At 34.1% G+C, this 25600-nt stretch overlaps 2 protein-coding genes across 6 annotated transcripts; both read left to right on the top strand.

Annotated features, from left to right (window-relative positions):
* Window positions 1-910: 910 nt before the first annotated feature.
* Window positions 911-11022, top strand: LOC122313445 (soluble starch synthase 1, chloroplastic/amyloplastic). Of its 5 annotated transcripts, none has more exons than XR_006243403.1 (17): window positions 911-1420; window positions 3342-3709; window positions 3895-3972; window positions 5370-5494; window positions 6002-6083; window positions 6536-6709; window positions 7022-7103; window positions 7971-8062; window positions 8140-8202; window positions 8287-8376; window positions 8469-8593; window positions 8677-8785; window positions 8871-8926; window positions 9725-9764; window positions 9890-10209; window positions 10364-10417; window positions 10664-11022. XR_006243403.1 is itself a non-coding variant. In XM_043128459.1 (15 exons), the coding sequence occupies exons 1-15, from the start codon at window positions 1078-1080 to the stop codon at window positions 10052-10054; spliced, it is 1992 nt and encodes a 663-aa protein (XP_042984393.1). In that variant the 5' UTR covers window positions 911-1077; the 3' UTR covers window positions 10055-10394. The 5 variants fall into 5 exon arrangements, 1 of the variants encoding a protein (XP_042984393.1); XR_006243401.1 differs by having other exon boundaries at window positions 10648-11022; XR_006243402.1 differs by having other exon boundaries at window positions 10323-10417.
* A 2690-nt stretch (window positions 11023-13712) lies between these two features.
* Window positions 13713-15149, top strand: LOC122313986 (phytolongin Phyl2.2-like). The gene has a single exon (XM_043129347.1). It carries the CDS (start codon window positions 14118-14120, stop codon window positions 14892-14894), a length of 777 nt encoding a protein of 258 aa, XP_042985281.1. The 5' UTR covers window positions 13713-14117; the 3' UTR covers window positions 14895-15149.
* Window positions 15150-25600: the final 10451 nt, after the last annotated feature.

The following is a 25600-nucleotide window of genomic DNA, read 5'->3' as shown; positions in this document are numbered from 1 at the left end:
TGGAGTGTTATCAATGCCATCAACTTGGACATTTTCGGTAGGGTGCTCAACCAATCTTTGACAGTGTCCTTCATTAGGAAAGGAGCAGCTAGGAGACATCCTCACCAAGTCTTTGTCAGTTGCTTGATATCACACTCTCTGTTCAAGTCTATTACGATCAATGCTACTTGATTTGAGGGAGGTCTGTTCAAGTAAGGCATGCAGCCCATGCATATGCTAATACTGTAGCCAATGTTAATGCAGCACATTCAGCTAAAAAAGATTCCCATAGAAGAGCCCATCCTTGAGCCCCCACGATCACCTTCTCGAATACTCTCACAAGCAACAAATCACCCTTTGTAGCACTAGCAATAGATGTCCTCTTCTCTAAAGCACTAGCAGTGTACGTGCCTCTATTGCATGTCTACCATTTCTATTATGAAGCATATTCTTTATTCATATTGTTGTATAAAAGAGAGGCCTTGTCTCATTGTAACACAGAGAGAAATATATATAAGTGGAAATTCTAGTCAATTATATTTTAAATGAGGAATAATTTTATAAAATAATTGATAAGAATAATATAATTTTGTCAAATTCGTTAACTTCATAATTGAAAAAGTCGGACACCCCCGGTATCATGTGATTGTGTGATCTCTCCTCGGCAAAGGCAAAATGTTCGCTAAAACTTTGACACGTGGCGCGATGACAGAGTGCCGACGGGTCTAACACGGAAATGGAAATTAGTCCCAGCTTCGACTATCAAACAACGAACCTTTAACATCATACGAACACGGTTCTGATTTTGCCACGTCACACAAAACAGCCATATTTCGCTGATAACGGTGACGTGGCGATATTTGTTTGGTGATTGCGTTTCTTACGGACCGAGGAAATATTCACCGAGGATTTATTGCCTATTTTCGCGGTTTCTGGATCTGATTTCGCAAACAACACAGTGCGCGCGCACACATACAGAGTCTCTCTCTCTGTGCTCTATCTCAACAGTTGTATGGGTACTTTGTTCTTTTGTCTTCTTTTATCACATATCTCTCTCTCTCTCTCTCTGCGTTTGCTAGATTTTCTTTCCTTTTTCTAATGCCATTGAAGATTCCTTTCGTACTCTCTTGGACTTGTTGCTCTCACTCCTTCATGGAGCCTGTTCAGATGACCACCAAAGTTTCTTCATGCAAATCGTTCTCAATTCCATTACAAGCTAAACTTAATAAATTCAGAGTGATTGGGCAAGTGGGTTTTGCTCCTTTGTGGAGCAGAAGAAGTAGACGTGGGTGTTTGAGGCTTGGAGCATCAATTTCTGGTAGTGGGATTGGTGGTTCGCAAGATGCTGTCGAAGAGGAAAAACAGGAAAAGGGTCTCATACTGGGCACAGAGAGGGATGGCTCTGGCTCTGTTATCGAGTTTCACTTGATTCCTCAATCCGGTATACCGCATATATCATTATATCTTGTGGAATACTATATTTACAGCTGTCATAGTTTTTCATTTTGGAATCCGTGCTTATTATCAATTATGGATCAGTTTTCAACTTCTATGATTTTTAAGTATTTTCATCGATCGTTTGATGATTATCAATAACACGTTATAATAACACAGAGAATATAGGCTTATTTTTAAGGTGCGTTTAAGTTTTTAACCATTTCTAATTTTTTAACATTTACCCAAAGGACAATTCTAATTAATTAATTAATAGATGGTGTAAGATTAATAGGAGACCTGTATAATTAAAGGGTTTTTAACCATTACCTTTTTCTTTTTCTTCTTCTTTAATTTTTTTGGTTATTGTTTTGTGTTTGAGATCATAAACTTATTAAAAGTATATAGCAGATTGACTAATTTAATAATGATGCTAATACCTACACATGTAATTCAATCTTGGCGCTTATTAGACGAAGCAAGCAACTTGGAGAATCTTACCAGCTCTCTCTCTCTCTCAACGTATAACATGATAGGAGATGTTGATCCCTGATCGGAATCTCTTATAAACACTTTGTACTTGAAGATTTTTGTTGCATGCCAAAGTTTAGCACTTTGAGAAGATCCTGGCCATATGGGAAAGAGATATTGAGGTGGCGACCAATTAGGAGAAAATTTTAAACTAATTCTGAGGGCTAGAATGTTTACAAGAGGCTGGTATTTAATTGAAGGGTCTTGACAAAAATTTAGACTTAAACTTATACTTGAATATAAAGTGCTTGATTCAACGCTCGGGCTACATGTCGTCTGAAGCTCAGATTGTTCACTGACTATTGAATTTTCCTGGGGTGGCTCTACTTTTGGCCTTTCCAGGTCCATATGAACCCGTGATTAATATACTTCCAAATCAATGTGGTATCCACCTTAGTAACACCACCTTAGTAAATCTGTCTCCATATCTGGTTCAAAAGTAAATGCTGGAGTATTGTTTTGACTATAAGTTGCCTAATATATGACCTAGTATAATTATGGAAAATTTCACCTTTAATTGTATGAGTAAATGATATTTACAGTCATAAAGTGTGCAAGCGTTGTATACTTCTTTTGAAAAATGTGAGTAACTATGGGACCCACATGAAAAAAATAATTTTTTAATGGTGGACCCCACCTTTTTTCTAGAGTGCATGGCGCATTCACAACCCATGATTGTATCTAGCGTTACTCTAATTGTATTTTACTACCTCCCTTCATGTTATCATACCAAAATCTTTAATTAATTATTGCACAAGTAAAAATGTTTCCCATAAGGCTTTGTTTCTTTCGGCTGAAAGAGTTGGTTTTTATGTGTTTGGTGGTAATATGGGTCAAAGGAAAAGATTATACTTGGTCAATTGAAAATTTAGGAGTGTGGGGGCGTTAAATGGTTTATGCCTCTGAGAAGTGTAAGGATTTTCCTCAGAAGCTCTCTTCTCCCCCTCCCAACCGCCAAACAATGGGAAATATGGGTTCACCAAACAATGGAAAATAAGTGATTTTCCCTAAAATGGTTTTGACAAAAATCATTTTCTTCCCCACTTTATGTCAAAACATATGCAGCCTCATGGAAGATAATAACGGTTAATCTTGGAAGATGTGATGATGGTGATAAGCAATCCTAGATTAAATTAATTCATTCATTCTTTTGTTTTTTATTATCAAAGTAATGCATACTTTATATGAACCCATTTTTGACCGTCCTTGGTGATTGTTGTGCTTATTTTGCTATTTTCATGGGCCTCTCAAGAATTATAATATTAATTTAATTTTAATGCTGTATATTGAAGTGTGAATTTTAGATAACTCCCTATCCTATATTCCTCAACTTTGAATCAATCTGATTGTCCAGATGGATAAAAGCTTACTGCAAATCTTATATTCCTTAACTGCAGGTGAAGTTGAAGTCAATGAAGTCAACTCCGTCAAAGACATAAATATTAATAGCTTGGAAGAAGCTGAGGAGATAGAAGGAGAAGGGAAGGCCCGGGCAAGAGTAACCTACAATATTGTTTTAGTTACTGCTGAAGCGGCACCATATTCAAAGACTGGGGGCTTGGGAGATGTTTGTGGTTCTTTGCCTATAGCATTAGCAGCTCGCGGACACCGTGTTATGGTTGTCTCTCCTAGATATCTGAATGGTTCTACTGCAGATAAGAACTTTGCTAGTGCTGTTGATTTGAAGCGCCGGATTAAGTTATATTGCTTTGGAGGGGTGCAAGAAGTTGACTTCTTCCATGAGTATAGGGATGCTGTTGATTGGGTATGAATTCTATAAGCTTCTGGTTTATATATTAAGCTCTGAGGTGTTTGAATCATCCACATGCGTGAACTAAAGAAGTGCCTTATTTGTTATACGAGACTATTAACTCTTATTCATTTGTCAGTATTACTTGATCCTTAGACCATGTTTATGATATTAAAGATCTCTTTCCCTTGTCCTTTTAGGTATTTGTTGACCACCCCTCATACCATAGACCTGGAACTCTATATGGGGATACTCGTGGTGCTTTCGGAGATAATCAGGTATATTTTCTATTAGGTTAAAATGCATTAGAACCCTGAGTGGTTTTGATGGCGTTGTATCAAAATCCCTTGGTTTTTGAATTTTTCAAATCATACATCTATGGTGCTTAATATGAGAATCAATTCCTTCCCTCATGCGTGTGATTTCTTGACTAATTATATCATGCCACGTGGGTAATAAATTTTAAACTTTTCTTAAGATCATTCTATTATCATAGTCATTGTTATTTTTGTAATTATCATCATCATCATTATTAAAAAGGTTATTGTAATATGCAAAATAGATTTAAAAAAGAAGAAAAATAGAGTTTTTAGGACATCCTTCCTATCCAAGAGGGAGTGAGTGGAGTTGAAGAGTAGAGGCCAGATATCATTGAGTTGGTAGTGGAGGGGGATGGAAGAGATGATGCATGACTTGGGGTGTGGGGAGGACTAGAGGAGGTAGGTAATCTGTAGAGAGTTTGGGTGGGACTGTAGAGGTTGAAGAAGGACCACACTGCTGGTTCTTTATGGAGAACATGAGACTTTTGGCTCATTTTGACTAGTGGCTTCTTATTAGAAGCTAAGGGACAGTTTAGTGAGTTTCTTTATAAAATCAATATTTTATCCTGAACTTTGGTTTGTCGAAGGTACTGAGATGGTTTCTGATGTCAGTTTTTTTGTCTTATGGTTCTGCAACTAGGGAACAAGATGAACTAAGATGGATTAGCCAGTAAGCAGATTTGTATCTTTCTTGTTGGATCCCATGTTGGTTCTCTCTTTAACCTGAGGAAGCTGCCCCACTAGGAAATTTTCTGTCTCCACCTTGTCCACCTCCTCCAGTCATCCTCTTGCTTCAAGCCCCACATCATGTCCACTGACAACTTAACAATATCCTATATCATCAACTCGGTGATATCTAGCCCCGACTTCCTGACACTCACTCCAATTGGACGTGGAGGATGATCCAGTGCCTTGTTGTTCTTCTTTTCCCCCCTCTATATGACAAGGGCAACTTTTTTTTTTTTTTTATGATATTAATAATCCAAATGATGCAAAAGAAAATCTGAATTTGTTTTTCTTCTTATTTTTCCCCTTTTGATTATAAGCATTACTTTGTTTATTGCAGTAATTTTTCTAAAATGATGTGAAAGAAAATCTGAAATTTATTGTCCATATGACATGGTGTAATTGCTCAATAAATCGCTTGCATGCACGTGGGAAGGAGTTGAATAGAATAAAAGTGCTGTAAAGATTGTGATTTCAAAATTAGGAACCTAATGGATATCAATAAAACACCATCAAAGCACAGGAGGTGTTAGTAGATTTTACCCTTGCTCTAGTTATGAGGTTAGATTGATACAGTTATATACTTTGTCTACAAATAATGACAAAATATTTTCTTATTTGGTTTACAGTTTCGGTTCACTTTACTTTGCCATGCAGCATGTGAAGCTCCACTAGTGCTTCCATTGGGAGGGTTCACTTATGGCGAGAAATGTCTGTTCCTTGCCAATGATTGGCATGCAAGCCTTGTGCCAGTGTAAGTGGTCTTTGCCAATTGCTGCATATGTTTTGCTGATTGTTTACTTTTTTATTTGCCCCATTTTCCTATTTGCTGACTAGTAGGAATGGGCTAATGATGTTCTTATACTTGTATAATTTTTAATCTTCTAGGATTTAGATTCTTCTGTTTATTTATTTGCAGCTTTATTTTATCGCTTTATTGATTAGTCTACCATTTTTTAAGCCCTTTTAAGTAGAAAAGCCGACACATTCTTTTGAGAAATAGGAGAACCTGATACCTTGCTGTGTGGGAGGCAGTTGGTAGAGGACAAGTAATTATAATGTATGGGATAGTGGGAAGGAGAAACACAGGTTTAATGCAGACATATGCATCCTATTAGGACCATATGTTAGCAGTTTCCACCTGCCATATGCTGATGATTTGGATAGGTTATTATTTTTTCATTTCCTTTTCACAGGTTATGCTTTATTGAGGTGTAAGTTGCTATGGAATTGATTGATCGCTTGAAATAATATAATGCAGGTTATTGGCAGCCAAGTATCGTCCATATGGAGTCTATAAAGATGCTCGCAGTATTCTTGTAATCCACAACCTTTCACATCAGGTAGACGCTTTTTTCCTGGATTCAATAATAATAATAATAATGCTTGTATTTTTTTTGTAAGAAAACTTCTAGTCCTTGTGTTGGGATGAAAATGAACTTCTGAGATTAAACTTTGTTATTGGGATGAAAGTGCTTGCTCTGAGCACATGGAAGCTTTATCATGTTACATTCTGGAACACCCTTAGGATATCCCAAAGATTTCTATATGTTGACTAATTCACTCTTGATGGGGTGTAATATTGTTGCTTTTGAATCTGTAACGAATATTAATACACGAAATCTTTCCAAATTTGATTGTTCCTTCTAGAAGGGCATGCACCTTGAAGAGGTGATAAGCAATTCAATCATTACTTACAGATTAATATTGATAAGGGATGTCTTATTTCTTGTAAATATGTCCTTTGTCTCTTACAATCAACACTATTGTAAACTAATTGTGCTTCATATACAAGGGAGTGGAATCCGCAGAAACATACAAGAATTTGGGACTTCCTCCAGAGTGGTATGGAGCCCTGGAATGGGTATTTCCAACATGGGCAAGGACACATGCTCTTGACCCAGGTCAAGCAGTCAATCTTCTGAAGGGTGCAGTTGTGACAGCTGATCGTTTACTGACTGTTAGCCAGGTTATAAACGCTACACAGCATACTTATCTTGCAAGGCATCTCCTGATATATCTGAAATTTGTGGGGTGATCAGTAAATAATGATCCATGTATGAGCTTTTAATAGATATTTGGGGATTTAGGGTTAAAAACTATATTTTATTGGACCCTATGTTGGAGATAATTTAAGACAAAAAGGAAGATCGAATAGCATTTAGATCGGTGTGTTTTCTTATTGATGGTGCTATAATAACAATGTTTCTCTTAGAGAAATGCATCATATCTCATCATGCTATGGTACTTTTCCTGTTAAAACAACACCTTCTAATTGCAGGGCTATTCCTGGGAAATAACAACGGTTGAAGGTGGATATGGTCTACATGAGTTGCTAAGTGATCGAAAGAGTGTTATTAATGGTATGTGTGGACTAGTTATCTTCATGTCATCCTTTGTAAATGCTGGGCTATTTTTGTAAATGTGGGGAATAGTTGTTTTCTTAGACACTCAGTTTTAGAATCTAGAATGACATTTCAAATCTTTGGGCATCATGTTTTCTTTTCGATCAATTCCAATAGTTATCAACTTAACTTATCTTTATCCTCTGGAATGGTAGTTAATATTGCTCTAGTGAAGGGTCTAATTACAACTTAATTTGTGCTATTGTTCCAAAGTCATGTATTACAGTTGACGGTAATTTTGAATTCTAATACAATACTTTCTCATTGATAACCAAGATCTTCCTTCTCAAGCAATCAATAATACTAAAACATTAATTCTTCAGCAGATTGAATAATATGATAAATAATCTTTATAATAGATTTCTTTTCCCTTGTGTAAGCTTTGAATATAGGTAAATATATCGAACTAAGTTTTGAGTCTGCTACATCTAGGAAGTAACCATTTATTGAGGTATAGCAAGTAAATAATATATTTGATATGTAACATTCATATTGAAAGAGTGATGTACTCTGATGAATGAAGCAACATGGTTGAAACCAGTTGTGACAAATCACCTTTCTCATAATATGGAGTTCCCTTAGTTACTTGTTAGCTATTTTCTAATCAGTCTATCACATAACCCTGAAAAAATGTGAACGTTGTTTTAAGTCTCACCGCAACTTTGTTGAAGGGATTTTCCAATTTAATCATTTCTCTCTTATATACATGAATGTGTCAGCTAATAGAAAAAAAAAAAAAAATTTGATGATTAGAAGAACGTAACATCCCATTTATTTAATTTGGTTATTAACTTTCCAAACTAATTAATGTTACACACTAACCAGGGATCACAAATGGGATTGATGTTGCTGAATGGGACCCATCTTCAGACGAGCATATCCCTTACCATTATTCTGTTGAAAATATTTCTGAGAAGGTATCCAAGTATTTTGCTTTATGTTAGGCAGTGCATAAAAGCATAGTTCTCTTGCCTCAACTATATTTAAAGTGCAGGTTCAATGCAAGACTGCTTTACAGAAAGAACTGGGTCTTCCCATTAGGCCTGATTGCCCATTGGTAATATGTTTACGTCTGCTTAGACTCAGTCTTCATAGCATAACTTCTATTATCCCTCTTATTTGTTTGTATTGAACTTTGTAGATTGGGTTTATTGGGAGACTGGACTACCAGAAAGGCATCGACTTGATCCGGTTGGCAATTCCAGAGATAATGGAAGACGATGTACAATTTGTAAGGGAATCTTTGGTGAAGATTTTCAAATAATTGTCTACATGTTGAAGTCATGCTCCCTTTACATTGCTCCTGCTTTCTATATGCTTCAGATTATGCTTGGCTCTGGGGATCCGATGTTTGAAGATTGGATGAGAGCAACAGAGTTAGCTTATAAAGAAAAATTTCGGGGTTGGGTTGGATTTAGTGTCCCGATTTCTCATAAGATAACTGCAGGGTATTTCAGAATTTCTTTTTCATGGTTTATATGTTCCTTCAAGAAATGATGTCACCAACTCACTGTGGTTTTGGAATGATCAGCTGTGACATACTGTTGATGCCCTCGAGGTTTGAGCCCTGTGGGCTAAATCAATTGTATGCAATGAGATATGGAACTGTGCCTGTTGTTCATGACACTGGGGGACTCAGAGTAAGTCTAAACAACCAAGAAATTAATTGCAGTTGTTTTTTATATGGATTATTTCTACTCAATCCTTCTCTTCTATTTGTCTCAGGATACTGTAAAAAATTTCAATCCATATGCTCAGGAAGGCAAAGGTGAAGGTACAGGGTATGTATGCCTCTTTTGAGCTCTTGGCTGTATGATTTTTTTTTTTTTTTTTTTGACAATGAGAGAAATAGGAAATGTAGAATATCTCAACTTCACACTCAGACTTCACGAGATATATCACGGGACACCAGCACACCGATGGGTCTTGGGCACTTTATCCTGTATAACATGAAGTCTGCATCCTTGAAGCAAGTTACTAGTTGAAATATTTATTTATTTATTTTTGTTGTATTCAATAAGCTGAGGATTGGTTGTTTGGTACTGTTTTGTTTATAAAAAAAAACTGGGCAATTGGAACATATATAAATCTTGCAGATGGCTGCAACTATTGGTCAGAATCAAGTCATGCATTTCTAGTTCAATTCTAACATGGACAGAAAAAAATCAAACAAACGACCAGAAAGGTGGTGATTCATTCCTAATTCCAAGGGTGAGTGTGTGTGAAAAGATTGTACAATTCACCACTCACCACTGTGACCCATATATGCCGATTTACACTATCAAAGATGCTGTGATTGTGCCTTATGACATAGCAACCTGACTTCTATGATAACCTTCTTTATCGATTATGTTGGTTAGCTTTTCATTTTGGTGGACTTAACTTTTCACCACTTTTTGTGGTAAGTATTTCACTACCTTAAGTGTATTACTACAACATTTTCTGGATGATGATCAGCTCCGCTGGATCTCATTATGATTTTGTTATCAATAATGTTCATTATGAGTTTTTCATGAATAATGATTTGCTTTTATAGAAACTAAAGCGAAATTATGATGTCATCATGGTATGTGTTGCAGATGGACTTTCTCTCCTCTGACAAAAGAGAGCATGTTGGCAGTAAGCTAATCGATTGTTTATTTTTTCTTACTTCCTTTATAGTTAGTATGTGCTTGTGTGTGGACATTGCAGGTGGGGGTGTTTACTCACCAGCCTTTTTACTTCCACTGGATGATTATCTGCAGGCTTTAAAAACTGCTGTTCGGACTTATAGAGAGCACAAGCCTTCTTGGGAGGGATTGATGAGAAGAGGGATGCAGAGGGACTGCACATGGGAAAATGCAGCCATTCAATATGAACAGGTGTTTGAATGGGCATTTATCGATCCACCTTATGTCAGGTCAAATTAAAAGAGCAGAAAGAACTAAGAAGGGTGCCAGAAAAAAGAAGAAACAAACAAACCTCCAGCTTTTTCCTTAGTTCAGTCTTACATCAGAGCAATTCATTGTCATACCAGCGTGGAAACTACACGTGCGAAACGTTCTTTTTCCATTCCCACTTAAAGGTGGTATATATATTTTGGTCATGCTTTTTGTTGAGAAGGTCGTACTTGTATTAAAATTGCACTCAATTCTTCTACATAGTTAGTATAAGATGGATGGATGTTTTATCTTGAAGGCTTTTGTGTTCTTGAGAGTTTTAGCTTGGTTTCTGTCCAGAAGTTATAGAAGATCGAACCGGTTTCCTTCTTTCCAGAGAATCTATAATCAAAGGTGAGCCGAGTAAGTGAGTTCCATTTTTTGGTTATGGAAGTGCGGTTTTTTGGAAGATAGGTTATTGATGTCTATCTGTGAAAGACATCTATTGTGGTTTTCTATTTGGAAAAGGAAAGGGATTTTGTAGAAATATTTGAAGAAGGGTAGGGCCTATAATATTTATGTTCCCCTAATCAATTGTTTAGACAATGTCAAAATTTCAATAAATACTGTAGTGCCCTCTGCAGGGTGGATCATCTGCAGCTCGGGGGTATTGCGGAGGGAGGATTCTCTGTGGCGATCAGTGATAATGTGTCAAAGGCCTTACACAGAGGCATCCAAGGTTCAAGTTTGATATTCTATAATAAGAAATGATATTTGCAGTTATATAGTGTGCAATGGCCGTATACTTTTCTTGAAAAGAGTGAGTAAATATAAGATTCATATGAAAAAATTAATTTTTTATAGGTAGGTTGTACTCCCTTTCAAAAAAAGTTTACAGTACTTGCATAACTCATGACTGTATCCATTAATATTCTGGTATAAGTTTCAAATGTGTAAGTCTTGTGCACGCCCTTTGTAAAAAAGTGAATTTCGCTTATAAAAATAGCTTTTTTTTAATACTTTTTTAGGGTGAGGTCTTTTTTCTTTTAAAGAGATTGCATGAAGTTTGGCTATTTAAGGAATGATCAAATCACTACTCTTTTAAAAAACGAAATGCTTGGGATATAACTCCTTGTAAGGAGTGATTCGACTGTTTATGTGAGGATCCGTCAATATGATTCTTTGACTAAAGAAATTTACCGCAAAGAACCTTTCAACCTAAATAGTGACTATTTCTCCCATGAGTGGGATATTGATATGGGGATAATACCCTCAAATTTTGAACGGTTCATCCGACCCAAATTCTTTTCAAGCTAAAAAAGAAATATTTTCAAATTGAAAAGTAGGGGTGGGCAGCAAGAGTCTGCACCCCGCTATCCCGCCCTTGTAGGGAGAATGCCCAGTTGTTTGGATTAATGGACTTTCCTTCCATCTGCCTAATAGGCTTTTGAATTATTCCCCCTTCCTCTTGGCTCTTGGCCCTAAAACACTAGCCTTCCCCACACTTGCCTCCCCATAGCTACCTCCACTTGATGCCTACACATTTTCAAATTTAGATAGTTTTCACTCGTTTCTTCACTAATCATTACCTCAATGTTACTTGCCTGATCATTACTTTTAAAATTTGAAAGCATCATATCTTCCAAAAAAGTAACACCAACAAAACACATTTTTGAAATATTATCACTTTTGTCGTCGGTTATTCTCCTTATAATGGACTCTCCACTCTCTATTCCACCACCCATCGTCGTGGGTTTAGTTGACTCCACACCACACCTTAATTTATCCCGATGTGAATCCCCACCACCCTCTGTGGATGGCTCTTATTTTTCTTTGCATTGAAAGTTCATCTTTTTATGAAAGTTTTCAGCAAGTAACTATGCCCCAAATTGAATCTTTCTTGTAGTATTCTATAGATCCTTTGAAGATGAGTTGCTACAACCTTCTTTCCCATGGACTAGCTGTCCGCACTTGAAAAAAATCTGGGAAGTTTTTCATATTGTAGTGGTACCCATAGCTCAATTCCCCACAAATTAATTGTTCTTCTCCTAGATATAGGTTTTCCCAATCTCAATCTCAATCTTAATCTTAATCTTGACTTTGAGGTAATGTCCCCATCCAATGCCATCTTCCTTTACATTAATTTTATAAACCTTACCAACTGTCTTCATAATCTGCATTCTAATTTTACTCAGCATACACATTAAGGGGAGATTATAAAGCTGGGTCCATAAAACTTCTAAATCAAAAGTCATTAACTTTGGTGGGGTTAGACCATCGAATGTCTTGACGATGAACAACATATTATCAAACAACCATAGCTTCCCAACTAGAACTCTTTCTCAATCTGTTGCTTTATCAAAAGTTATGACAAATAAATTTGAATCTATCTCTTGAAAAGAGAAGGGTTAGCTCAATCTCTAAATTCTGGCCATAACTCGAACCACTTCACTTCCAATCACCCTATCCGAACACAATTTCCCAACCAAACTCTACTTCCCCTTCTTAATTACCTCACCCTTGTGCTATGTTTTCAAATATATCACCAAATTCTCTTCGTTTGAGAGTTTTGGTTGCTTCTATTTCCTTTCTAAATCATCCTTCCTCCACTCAGTTCTATAACCAGAACTAGGGGACTTGTCTCTCTTACTCTGATGAGTAAGAGCAAACTATTATACTCCACCTTTCCTTTTATCTCGAGGGAAAAGTTTGAGGAGACTCGAAAAATAATTGTCAAAAGTTTATTATAGTTATTATTAATGTTACTTTTTTGTTTAACTATCCATATATAAAAATACAAAAACTTTATGTGCAGGTACTTTTATATACTTTTGCATATTTCATTAATATGATTAGTTGCATCACTTTTTTTTAATATTAAATGACTGATTTGGCCAATCACATCAATGGAGTGCGTAACAATTTTTTGTATTCTATAAAAAGAAAAGAACATATTTGATTTGGTTAAAGAAAATAAAATAAAATTAATTGAACAATATATATATATATATATATTGTATTTAGGACATTTAAAGAAAAATCTCGATTGATATGCAATTTGTTTATTCCCTATTATGTTTTGTTTAATCATTAAATATCTTTATATTAAATAGACTTATAAGTTATATACGTCATTATTTACATACCCGGTTTAATGACATTCTCACAAATTGGAATTCTCATTCACAAGGCTTGTGAGGTAAAAAAAGAGTCTATTTGCAGTTTCGTTTTTACATGCTCATACTCAACAGTCAACGCATAAGAAATTTCATTTTCCCTCTCCTCATAACTCTCCCCGCAGAAGAGTCTTAAACTTTTTTTCGGTTTTCAACAATATCTTAAATTCTGTTTTGGTGATCATTTTGGTTTAATATTGGGATAGGATATTTTTTATTTAAATACTGGAACAGAATATTTCCGTATTGATGAATTATGGTGTGCTATTTCTTGATTAGCTTTATATGTATATAAATTGATAATTAATAAAAAGAAAGGTAGAGATATTGATGTCAATAGATAATATTAAAAAAAAAAATCATAAACATGAGTTGAGACATAAAAAAAAATATAGAAAAAAAATAAAGAGTTGAGAAATGCTTGGTTAGGAAAAAAACGAGATATTAATAAATATATATATATATATATATATTATAATGTTAGATATATATATATATACACGTAAAGGAATAAATGTTAGATTGGACCAAACCTAGAATTATAGGTTAAGGTTGAGATACTTGGAAGCAATGGAAGGGGTCAATTCCACATAGGCAGTTAGTTATTCTGTTTCTTTTTCCTTCCTCAGCAGTGTCCTTCAATGGATCCAACTCCTCTTTTCAACGACTCCCCAAAGAATTGGCCGAGACAGAGAAAGAGAGGATTACTATTCGTTTTGAGACAGGAAGATTCAGGATTTTTCCTTTTGCGCTAGAATTGGAGTCCACTGAAACAAATTCAATTTTGATTGATCAGGAAAATCTCATTTAGAAGAAGATCAGATTTTTGCAATGCAAATTTACCCGAATTTAATTCAATCCCATTTCCCAAATTCCATTCTTTCTTTCGATTTTACCAGATAGTAATCGTTGAGTTGATTCCTTGAGTACCCATTAAAATGGTTTGCGATCCGAACCTCATCCTCTACACCTGCATTGCCAAAGGGACCACGATTCTCGCCAGATTCACCAGAGAACCCGATCTTGAACCTTTAGCTATAAAATGCATTGAGAAATCTCCACCGCACCACTCCATGTTCTTTCATACCATTAGAAGCCGAACCTACACGTTCTTGATCCAAGACCCGTTTGTGTATTTTGCTGTATTCGATGAGGATTTGGCACAATCAGATGGTCTTTGGTTCCTAAATCACCTAAAAGACTCTTTCGAGGAGATTGTCCAAGGCGGGGCTTTAAAAGGATTAGATAATATTAACGCTCTTTGCCTTCAAAGACAATGCGATTCCATATTTCGCGGAACAACGACGTCGTTGAATTTGAGTATGGTGAATGTTTCTCCCGGGACTGAACCCAAGGTTAGTCGGAATACGAGCTTGGACTCGGTCAAAGGGATGAAGATGGCCATTACAACGCTGCTTGGCTCAAATCAATGCAAAAGCTTGAAGAAGAAGAAGAAGAAGAAGATGAATGGAGATCATGCTAAATTAGGTGACGATGCATTGCAGAATAAGGTGGATGGCTCTCGTGATGTTAATGGTGTGTACAAGGATTTTTCGTTGCCAGTTCAAAAGGGTTTCGCAAATGATAGGCAAAAGGCAAAACAACTTTGGAGAAAACATATTTGGGTTGTGTTGTTGCTGGACTTGTTTGCGTGCTTGGTTTTGTTCGTGATATGGTTGTGGGTATGCCAAGGGTTCAATTGCATTGCAGGTTGAACCAGGGTGCTTTTTTAAGCTCTCTTTGCTTGTGGCCTGGACTTATGACAAAGACCTTCACGAGCAGTTGTTGTCTGGTGGGGGACGTATAAGTGTTGTTGACTGCATCTATTGATTTTGCTTTGGTAAATCTTTGATGAATTTCAAGGCAAGTTTTATGGGGCTCGTTATACTGCTCATTAATTTTAGCTTCTCTCTTGTAATGTGTCAAACTGTGTATAGCTGTAGACATTACTTGTGCAGGAACTGCATTTATACGGGTGTCTCTTTCTATTGCATGCTTTTGTTTATGAACATGGATTTCATTTGAAGTCTTGCCTTCTGGCAATATGGGTAGGAACTATGCCTCTTGATTTAAGGATGAGAAATACTTTAGGCAAGAAAAATGATTGTTGCAAGTGCCTGGTGCAAATGGTGTGCAACCGGCCACTTAATAAATTTATTTTATTTTTTTCTCCCTCTCTCTCTCCATTTCGTTCCCTCTCTCTCTATCTTTGTTGGTTGTAATTTTCACACCAAATCCTTCCACAGTAGTAGTTCAGCAGGCTTTGGATTTGGATTTACTCAACCAAATAAAAACTTTCCAGTCCTTTTCCAATAATGGGTCTTGTCGAAACTTTGCTAAACTCCATGTATAACTAAAGTCAATTCTTCTTCTTTGTTTCCATCAATTAGAAAAGGGATCAGATTAGTGTTTCTGTTTCAGTTGGGAAGCTCCGTGGCCTACTAGTGTTGTGAGTGAAGAGAAACTACAAGAGGATGCTGAATCTGAAAATTTGGACAGCTTCTTGACGATTACATTTGACAATCCCACAAAAAAAAGTTATGTAGGAAATTCTAACCATTTCATATTTTTGAGAGGCTGTTAACTTTAGGAGAGAGAGCTTAGGAAAGAGAAAGCTTTTGAGGAGAGTGATCGAGGGGTGCAAAAAGCAGAGTTTGGACTAAGGAGAGAAAGGGAAGGAGAGAGAGAGGGGTGGGGGAGTCTGGGATATGTTGGGTTCGAGGAGATAGAGTCAGGTAGTGTATAGAATTGGCCTACTAGTGTTGTGAGTGAAGAGAAACTGGAAGCTCTTAAGAAATATGAGTATGGAAAGATTGACAAGCTACTTTTATGATATATTCTCATGGCTTTCTGAGAAAACAAACAAGGAAAAAAAAGAAATACGAGAAAACAAGAAACGAAAGAAGAAAGAGAGAGGTATGCTTTTGTACTTTTTATTTATTTTTGTTCTCTCCAGTACAACCTGATTATATCCCGCTTGCACATCCTGCTTGTACTTAGCAAAACTGTATTTTAAAGTAAACTAACGGATCATATGAAGTCATATCAGTTTGTGAGTTTATTTTTGTGTAATTCTTTTGTATTTATAGCACTTTCCTTTAAGGATGATAAGAATCAGTGTCTTTGGCAAAAAAATGGGTAAGGAGGGGATGAACATTAGTTGGTATCCTTTACATAGAGGTGATTATAATCATTTGAGAGTCTCTCGAGAGGAGCTAGACAACGGAGAATCACGGGCATTACCTAATATGTAATAGACTTGATTAAGTAGAAGGACAAGGACAATGGATATGAGTCTCATTTCCTCAACATTGTGTCTATGCAGAGTAAAACCCATGACCTCTCATCCACTAATTGGATGCATAAACCCTCTAGCCATGAAACTTGAATGCATATTTACAACAGAGAAAATGGCAAACAAGATTGTAGGTGCATTCTATTGTGCAGGAGAGGTTTCTTTACTTTTTAAATTGTCGCAAAGCCAAGCAACTCATTTATATGGCATATGGTTTCTTTTTTAGCAAAGATATTTGCAATCGTAAATTATGCAAATGTCGTATAATCACTTTAAAAAAAGTGAATAAAACATGAGACTCATATGTAGGGGTTTATTCGGTCTGGTCCGATCGGTCCGAAGGGGTATTATGGACTAGACCGAACTTATTTAGTCTAGGATTTTTCCACCCTGGACCGGATCGAAATGGATAAGGACCGATTCGGTCCGGTTGGAATGTTGGTCCAATTCGGGGCTCCCGGTCTGGTTGGTTTGCCCTAGTCCAAACTGGGCTTTTGGCCCAACACCTGCATTTTATGTTCAATTTTTTCAGCCCATTATACATTTTTTCAAATTTTAAGTCCAAAAATACTATAAAAAAAAAAAAAAAAAGATCTTGATGGGAAAATAAAAATAATCAAAATTATCAATCTAATTATTTTAGTGCAGCACTTTAAAAAATACTAAATATTCCAATTATCAACATTGTTACACTAAGTCATGTTATGAATAATTGCAGAAAATGGACATACCCAAAAGAAAGAAAAAAAAAAAAACAAACAAACTAACATTCCATGTTAGTGCAGCTGCAGCACTGGAGAACAGGAGAAGTCCCAGATTGCCAGTTTCCCTAATTCCATCCATTCCAAACAACTTAAACCAGATTATCCACCATTCATAAAAATATAATCATAGTAATAAAAAAAATAGAAATAAAGAAATTAAAAACAATCCCTAATCAGTAAAATACCTAAGAAGTAATAAGTAATAACTAATATAACTTGTATCAAAATCATCCTATGATAAAAAGTCTGAATAGAAAAAAAAAAAAAAAATAGAAGTAACAATTACATAATAATACACAGCTGTCACTTTCTTAAGCTCTTACCCTCTCATATTTTTAGATTTACATCAATACAAAACACACACACATATATATATATATATATATATATATATATATATATATATATGAACACATCTAGACTAGCAACCAAATGAAGTTCCTTCCCTACTACAGCCTACTGCTACAAAATAACAAAACACATAATAAACCATAATCACAAAGTTGCTGCCTCCAGGCTTCCCATGTTGTTGCTAATTCCCTGCTACTATCACAAAGCTGCTACTTCTTAATTTTTGCTACTGATGCTCATGCACTGCAGTTTGCACATGCTCATGCATTGATTTTGCATTGAAAAAGGCACAAAATTATTGAATCAAATTCGAAATCAGTAAAGAACAAATTCAATAAACCAAGCAAAAAATAAAGTAATTATGAGAAGTTTCTTTATATACACATTTAGCCATAAGGCTTTGCACCATAATGTTAAGATATTCCACATACACTTGATAATGTTGATTATATTAATATAGTCCAAGATAGCTTTAAAAAATCAAAATACCAATAAGTTTTTAGTGTAGTTGATGTGGAAAGCTGCAGTGAGTGTGTAAAAAACTAGACTTGTAAATAAATTTTCTCATAGCAAATACCCTGAGTTAGAAGCATATTGATTGATAAGTTATTTAGTACAATAACTTGATAAAAAAAATATCACTTGGTATACCCTGATTGCAAAACAATTATGTATTGATATTTGAAGATGAAAATGGAGTATATATAAGCAGAAGTCCTATGTTACTCTTTCTTTTTAACTTAAATTATGCAATTTGATTTCTTCTTCAAACTCTAAACAATAAACCAGAAATGTTTGCCCCATGCAGTTGCCAAACGACATTTTATTTCAAACTCTTTGTATTGGAAGAAAGCTTATAGCCCTAGCTTCTAGTTGTAAAATTATTGAATACAATATACATAACAAATTAAATGTTTAGAACTCATTATATTGAAATGTTTAGACAATTAATATAGTTCTTATGGATGTAAATAGAGAAAAGTAATCCTTAGCGAAAAGGTAAGAACCTCTAAGGCAAAATACTGAAATAGTTGTAGTGAAATAGATAAACAGAAACATAGAAACAGAAAAAATAGAAATAGAGAAACAGAAAAAAAAAAGTACAGAAACAAAAACATTAGCACCATTAATTCACTACAATTTTCTCACGTATTATAACAAAAATAGAAACTATTATAACAGAAATAGAAATAGAAAAAACCATTAATGCACTACAATCTTCTCACCTATTATAACAGAAACAGAAACTATTATAACAGAAATAGAAACAATCTTCTCACTTGTTTAGTCTTTAATTAGCATTGAAATTTAGGCCGGTAGGCATTGAATTTGATGCCTTCACAGAATCAAAAATTTAAAACAAAACAAGTTAAATAGCCTTACACAACATATATTATAAAACAAAATAAATAACAAAATAAATGCATTACATACCTATGTCCAATTGCTTATCAAATTCCTCTACTTCATCCATGAAAGTCCTAAGGCTTATTGGAGTAGAAGAAGAATGAAACCAATTTTGTACACATATGAGACCGTCAACACTCATTGGATTTAAACTACTTCTGAAAGGGTCAAGGACACGACCAGAAGTGCTAAAAGTAGATTCAGAGGCCACAATAGATACCGGATTGCAAGTATATCGCGTGCAAGTTTTGAAAGTACACGATATCTAATTGAATTCACCTTCCACCAATTTAGAATGTCAAAATTATCATCTTGATTCTCACATCTTTCAGTTAGATATCTATCAACTTCTAACTTACTTTCTAAACTGTCTTTTGACTATAACTGTTGCTTAAATTGTGCCATCAATTGTACCTTTCTACTCTCATTCTTGTCAACTAAAGAACCTACATCTTCATATGGGGAATTTGTACGCTGAGGAAAACTCCCTTCTTTATTTTCCATGTATGCGTCATAAATACGAATAAATGCATTTCTCACCCTCCAACTGAAATCAATTTTTTTTGTAGGATCATGTGTATACATTTGTCCCAAACCAAAATCAAGATATCGCATCTTGAACTTAGGATCAAGAAGAACCCCAACATACAGCAACATATTTTGATTTTTTAAATTGTCCCAATACTTTTCAAACTTTTTCAACATATTTGTGGTCATTAATCCCACCACAGGGCTTCGTTCTTCACACTTCATGTTAATAGCATCTTTAATACCAACCAACTTCGGGAAAAAAATATTGCAAGTTACGTATTCACCCCTCAAGAACGTAACGTTGCATCGTGAAATAATTGAAAAAACCTCACAAATAGCTTCACCTTCTCCCAATCAGATGTATTGGGAGTCCCTAACTTCCCCAACTTTCTTTTATTCACCACATCTTCATCATCAATATTGTCATCATCATCACCTTGAATACTACCAAGAAAACACGGATCTTCTTCTTCCAATCTCTCAAAAGTATTTCTAAATTTTGCAGCCCTCTCCAACATAAGATAGGTGGAATTCCACCTAGTTGGTACATCTAAGCAAATTTGGGATTTGGATTTAATATCTTCCAAACCCACACATTTCTTAAATATTGCCCACCTTTGAGGGGAGGATTTAATATATTTCACAACACCCCTCATCTTCACAATAGACTCATCATATTCTTTCAATCATTCACGAACAATTAAATTCAAAATATGGGTTGAACATTGCACATGTAAGAAATTATGTTCCAAAATCGTGTTTCTCCTATACTTGGTTTTGTTTTTCAAAAAAGAAACAGCCCCATTATTAGAACTTGCATTATCAAGAGTGATTGCAAGTATCTTTGATCGCCCCCAATCATGCAAACACATCTCTATACCCTTATCAAGTGTATCACCCTTGTGATTTTCAACCAAAGAAAATGATAGAATTCTCTTGTGTAATTTTCAGTCACTATCAATAAAATGTGCTATCAAACACATATAGCTTAGGTTTTGAACAGATGTCCATGTATCCCTGGTCAAGGAAATTCGCTGTCCTCGAAGAGCATTTTTCAACTTTTGTTTTTTTCTAAAAAATAAACTAAAGCAGTCTTTGGCAACCATCATACGGGATGGAATCCCTACCCACTTAGGGCAAACTACAAGCATAAACTTCCTGAAACCCTCCCCTTCAGCATGCCTAAAGGGTAACTTATAAAAAATAATCATCATTGCTAAGGCTTGTCGGCAAGCCTCAATGGAAAATGAAATAGGCACAAGTCTCCCACTACTACTTCCTCCCTCCACCTTCCAACCTAGAGTAGTCTGAGAATTATCCGTCTTCTTAAACGGACATTTTTTACATTGGTGCTCAATGTGGTACTTTGTGGATTTCGTACCATTGGTCTTCGTATCACATGCATACGAAGTACCACAATAATTGCAAGCAGCCTTAGGTTTAGTGGGATCACCTTTTGGTATTTTGTAAAGTGATCCCAAACTATTGACTGTTGTCTACTACGTTATGACCCAACAACCGAACTATTACTTATATTGGATGGCTGTGGAGGTGGAGGTGGAGGTGGAGGAATGTCTTGTGTTGACTCTTGCACATCATTTGTAGACGACTTCATCTACAAAAATGAAGAGACATAAATTAAATTTACAGAAAAACAAGAAACAGAATTATTATCTCATAATGATAATAGCCATTAGCCAATAGATAGATATTAAAAAAAATATAGAAATAGAAATAGAAACAGAAACAGAGAAACAGAAACAGAAAAAAAATACAGAAACAGAAACAGATACAGAAACAGAAACAGAGAAACAGAAAAAAAAATACAGAAACAGAAACAGATAAACAGAAACAGAGAAACAGAAACAGAAAAAAAAATATACAGAAACAGAAACAGAAACAGAAAAAGATAAACAGAAACAGAGAAACAGAAAAAGATAAACAGAAACAGAGAAACAGAAACAGAAACAGATAAACAGAAACAGAAACAGAGAAACAGAAACAGGAACATAAAGAGAAACAGAAACAGAGATGTCTTCAAATGCATATTGTATTCTTTAATTTCTTTCTATTGAACATAATTAGCAATTAGGTGAAAAAAAAACATTACTCAATTTAGAAGGAAATAGACGATCATTTCATATCTCTCACAGAAGAAATGATACATGAAGATAGAGGGTCATGTTTGGTATTTCAAAGAATTAACAATAGTAAAGATTCAAATAAACAATTTCTACTTTATTGCCAATTTTAATTGTTTATTAATTAATAAGTGTTAATATAGAAAGTAGATATTTTGTCATTGTATGTTTCCAAATATATTCATTAAAAATGTATATATGGGGTATGCAGACTGATAATTATTTTTGGAATAACTAATGGAACTTTTGTTTAGAACGTTTTTCGACCTCTTTTAATAAGAAAACTTCTATTTTGTTTAGAATGTTGATCATTGATAGTCTTGTTTCAAGACGAATCTATATATTCTGTAATCTTATATATAGGATTTGCACATTAATAGAGAAATGTTCAATGTGAGATCAACTACATGAATTATTGTTGCTAACATAGGATTTTCTGGAGTACTCTATTGCTTTACATTGAGGGATCCACAGTTAGTAATGAAGACCGGGCAGCATACAGAGGCAATCACTGGAATGGATCCTATTATCTACAAAGGGGCGGCACAAGGCAACTTGGAGGCCTTCTCCGATCCACTTGATGGGTTTTTAACAATTAATAAAAATACAATCATACATATTGCAAGAATCTGACCATTATCTTTATATTTTCTCTCATATTTTCTACCTATCCAAACACTATCCATCAAGTGTGTTACACTTATTGGGCATAAATGCAAGAAATACCAAACAAAAGTATACTAGAGAGAGAGAGAGAGTACCGAATAATAAACGGCGACAAAGGGGCAAGGCGGCAAGGGGGGTCGGGGGGGGGGGGGGGTCGCAATGGCTAGGGTTTCTAAATCGGGAGGGGAGGGGAGAAGAGGGAAAATGGAAAGTGACCGCACTGGGGGGGGGGGGGGTTGGGTTCTTAAATCAGTGATAAAACAGCACCGTTTGGTTCTTTAATGGACCCAAACGGCACCGTTTTAGGGGCTTTAGAGTGGAAAAAAAAAAAAACTAAACGGATACTATTATACATATATATAATATTAATTATATTATGCTATAATATATTAACTCTTATAATATATTAATATATACTAATACTAATTACTAAGTATTAATAATTATACTATTATAGTGTTATTATATATTATGCATTGATACAAATACATTATGGAATATATAATACATACTATAAAATTATATATATATATATATATATATTATAATTTATACCCTAACTCTTAATAGATTTAGTATAAGTTATAACTATATTAATTATTAGTATAAGTTGTATAACTATAGTCTATAGTCTATATTAAACTATAGACTATATTTATTTTATTTTTATACTATATTAAAGTCTAGATTATTAGTATTAGTAATTTAGTATAAATATTAGTATTAGACTATTAGTATAAAATTATATATATATTGTAATTTATACCATAACTCTTAAGACTTAAATAGTATTAGTAATTAATACATTAAAGAATATAACAATACTTTAATACTAAATATATATAGACTTATAGTTATAGACTTATAGTGATTACTTATTATAATTAGTATAACTATATAATAATATTAGTAATATAATTAATTAGTATTATACTATTAGTAATATAGTATAGTTATATAATAACTATATAATATAGTAAAGTTAAGTGATTAGTTTATTTAGTTATTATAATTAGTATAAACTATAGTAATTACTTAATGGCAAGTTAGTGTCTTAGTGATATAATTAGGTTAGATGATAATTATAGTTATAGTATAGTTATAGGTTAGACTATTAGTAAAATAGTATAGTAATAAACTTATATATATATTAGACTATTAGTAATATTATTTATAGACTACCCACTTAGTTTTTTGTATAAGTTATAACTATAGTCTATATTAGTATAAGTATAATTTTAAGTTATATAACTATACTCTATATTAGACTATTAGTATTTATTTTATTTTTATACCATATTAAAGTCTAGAGTCTAGACTATTACTCTATTAGTATTAGTAATTTAGTATAAATATTAGTATTAGTATAAAATTCTAAATAATAGTATTAGTATAAAATTCTAAATAATAATATTAGTTAATAATTACTTAATGGCAAGTTAGTGATACAATTAGGTTAGATGAAAATTATATAATTAATTATATACAATTATTATATAATCAATATATATATATAAATTCTCATTCGGTCCGGTCTGGGATGAAAAACCCCTGGACCATGGATCGGACCGAATGACTTCGGTCTACTCCAATTTGGACCGGGACTAGTTCCGGTCCGGTCCGGTCCGGTCGGTTTTTCTAGTCCAAACCAGCCGACTATCACCCTTACTCATATGGAAAAAAAATATTTTTTAATAGTAGATTTCACATTTTTTCAAAACGATTACACGACGTTTACGCACTTCAGTGTATAAATTTTAGTTCAATAAATTGGAGTAATATCTTAAGGAGGATTGGATAGAATCTTTCTTTAAAAAAAAAAAAAAGTGAAAACTTTGTGTGTTTTAAGAGGGATAATATGGTATTTTGACTGGTGCTAGATGAGCACAAAGTGAAATCCTAAAATTACTATTTGATTTTATTTTGAGTCTTTGATCATAATAGCTAATAATAGAAATATTTGTTAAACCATTTCCTCAATGCTTTGATCCATCCAAGCATCCAAGTTTAGTTATACCATTACTAGAATTTTGCCAATATTGGTTGACTTTAAACTTCTGTAATTGGCTAGCTGTTTGGAAATCTCTAATTTCTAATTTTGTTTTACTTATATTCTGTTAATAATCTAATTGTAGAATTTTCTGAATGTGGATTTCTTCGATTACTACTTACAATAGATTAAATAGAGAGGAAATAATAAGAATTGTGTTACATGGGAAAGAAGCGCCGCTCTCATACCTTTAAAATCTCAAGTTGCATAATGTTTATTGACATAGCCACAAAGAGAGGAGAACTAAAGTTGTATAGTGTTTATCGACATACCTACAAACTGGCATGAATTAATGTGATACGTTAGATTATAAAACTACTTTAATTGTAAAGTAGATCTAACATATTATATGAACCCATGTCAGTTTATAAGTTTACTTTTACGAGATCTTTTTTTCTTTTTTGGGTAGCAGTAGCACTTCTCTTCAAATTACTGTAAACTTATAATTTAAGTTTTATTTAATACATGAATGGATAACATGGCTCAATGGGAGCAGATCGAGCTTATAAATAGTTATATAAGAAAAAAGTGGAAGTGTCTTTAACCTTTAAAAATTTCAAATTATATTTTTTGATATCACCTTTCGAATTTAAGAACATTTAAGGACATAATAATGGATGGTGTTGCTCAACAAAAGCAAAGCTATTATTTAAAAAATTGCATATGTTATAGACTTGTGTCATAAACCTACGCAATGCGCAAGAAAACTAAATTATTAAATGAAAAATACTCTATGCAACTGAATATAATTGAGTCTTGAGACATTATATGATGATAGATACTTTAAAAGTTTTCATTAATATTGATATTTTGATCTCTAAATTTTGCTTGAATAACTTGTTCTTCAAGCCCCACTGTTATGATCATAAGGGTTAAAAGCTTAATTAAATTAGTATTTAATAGTTTTAGAGCTTTTGGATCAATGGTTGGGTCTTTAATAATTGATATAAGAGCAGGGATCACGTCATGAGTTCAAGTTACAGATGGGACGACCTATAGGTTGGATTAAAATGTCTTAGTACTATGTATTAGAATGGTTTTTAATCATTGAATAATGATAGATGAGTGAATCCATCAAAAAGGAAAAATCTACCACCAGATCAATGTCTCGATAGAGTAGGCCGCCGTGGATATCAAATTTAGAAGTGTGGTGAAATTTTATAATCCTGAGGGTTAAAAGTTTAACTAAATTAGTATCCAATAATCCTAGAGCTTT

The sequence above is a fragment of the Carya illinoinensis genome, chromosome 6, assembly GCF_018687715.1.
Source record: "Carya illinoinensis cultivar Pawnee chromosome 6, C.illinoinensisPawnee_v1, whole genome shotgun sequence".
Taxonomy (NCBI): Eukaryota; Viridiplantae; Streptophyta; class Magnoliopsida; order Fagales; family Juglandaceae; genus Carya; species Carya illinoinensis.
Note: the sequence above shows the minus strand (reverse complement) of the source record. Positions and strands in the feature narration are given on the sequence as shown.

What these genes read in the sequence shown, in the direction of transcription:
- LOC122313445 (XM_043128459.1), top strand. Translation starts at nt 1,078, where the DNA reads ATGCCATTGAAGATTCCTTTCGTACTCTCTTGGACTTGTTGCTCTCAC. An exon ending in ATAGGGATGCTGTTGATTGG is followed by an intron (nt 3,710 to 3,894) that starts GTATGAATTCTA and finishes TTGTCCTTTTAG; the next exon opens with GTATTTGTTGACCACCCCTC. An exon ending in TCTCATAAGATAACTGCAGG is followed by an intron (nt 8,594 to 8,676) that starts GTATTTCAGAAT and finishes TGGAATGATCAG; the next exon opens with CTGTGACATACTGTTGATGC.
- LOC122313986 (XM_043129347.1), top strand. Translation starts at nt 14,118, where the DNA reads ATGGTTTGCGATCCGAACCTCATCCTCTACACCTGCATTGCCAAAGGG.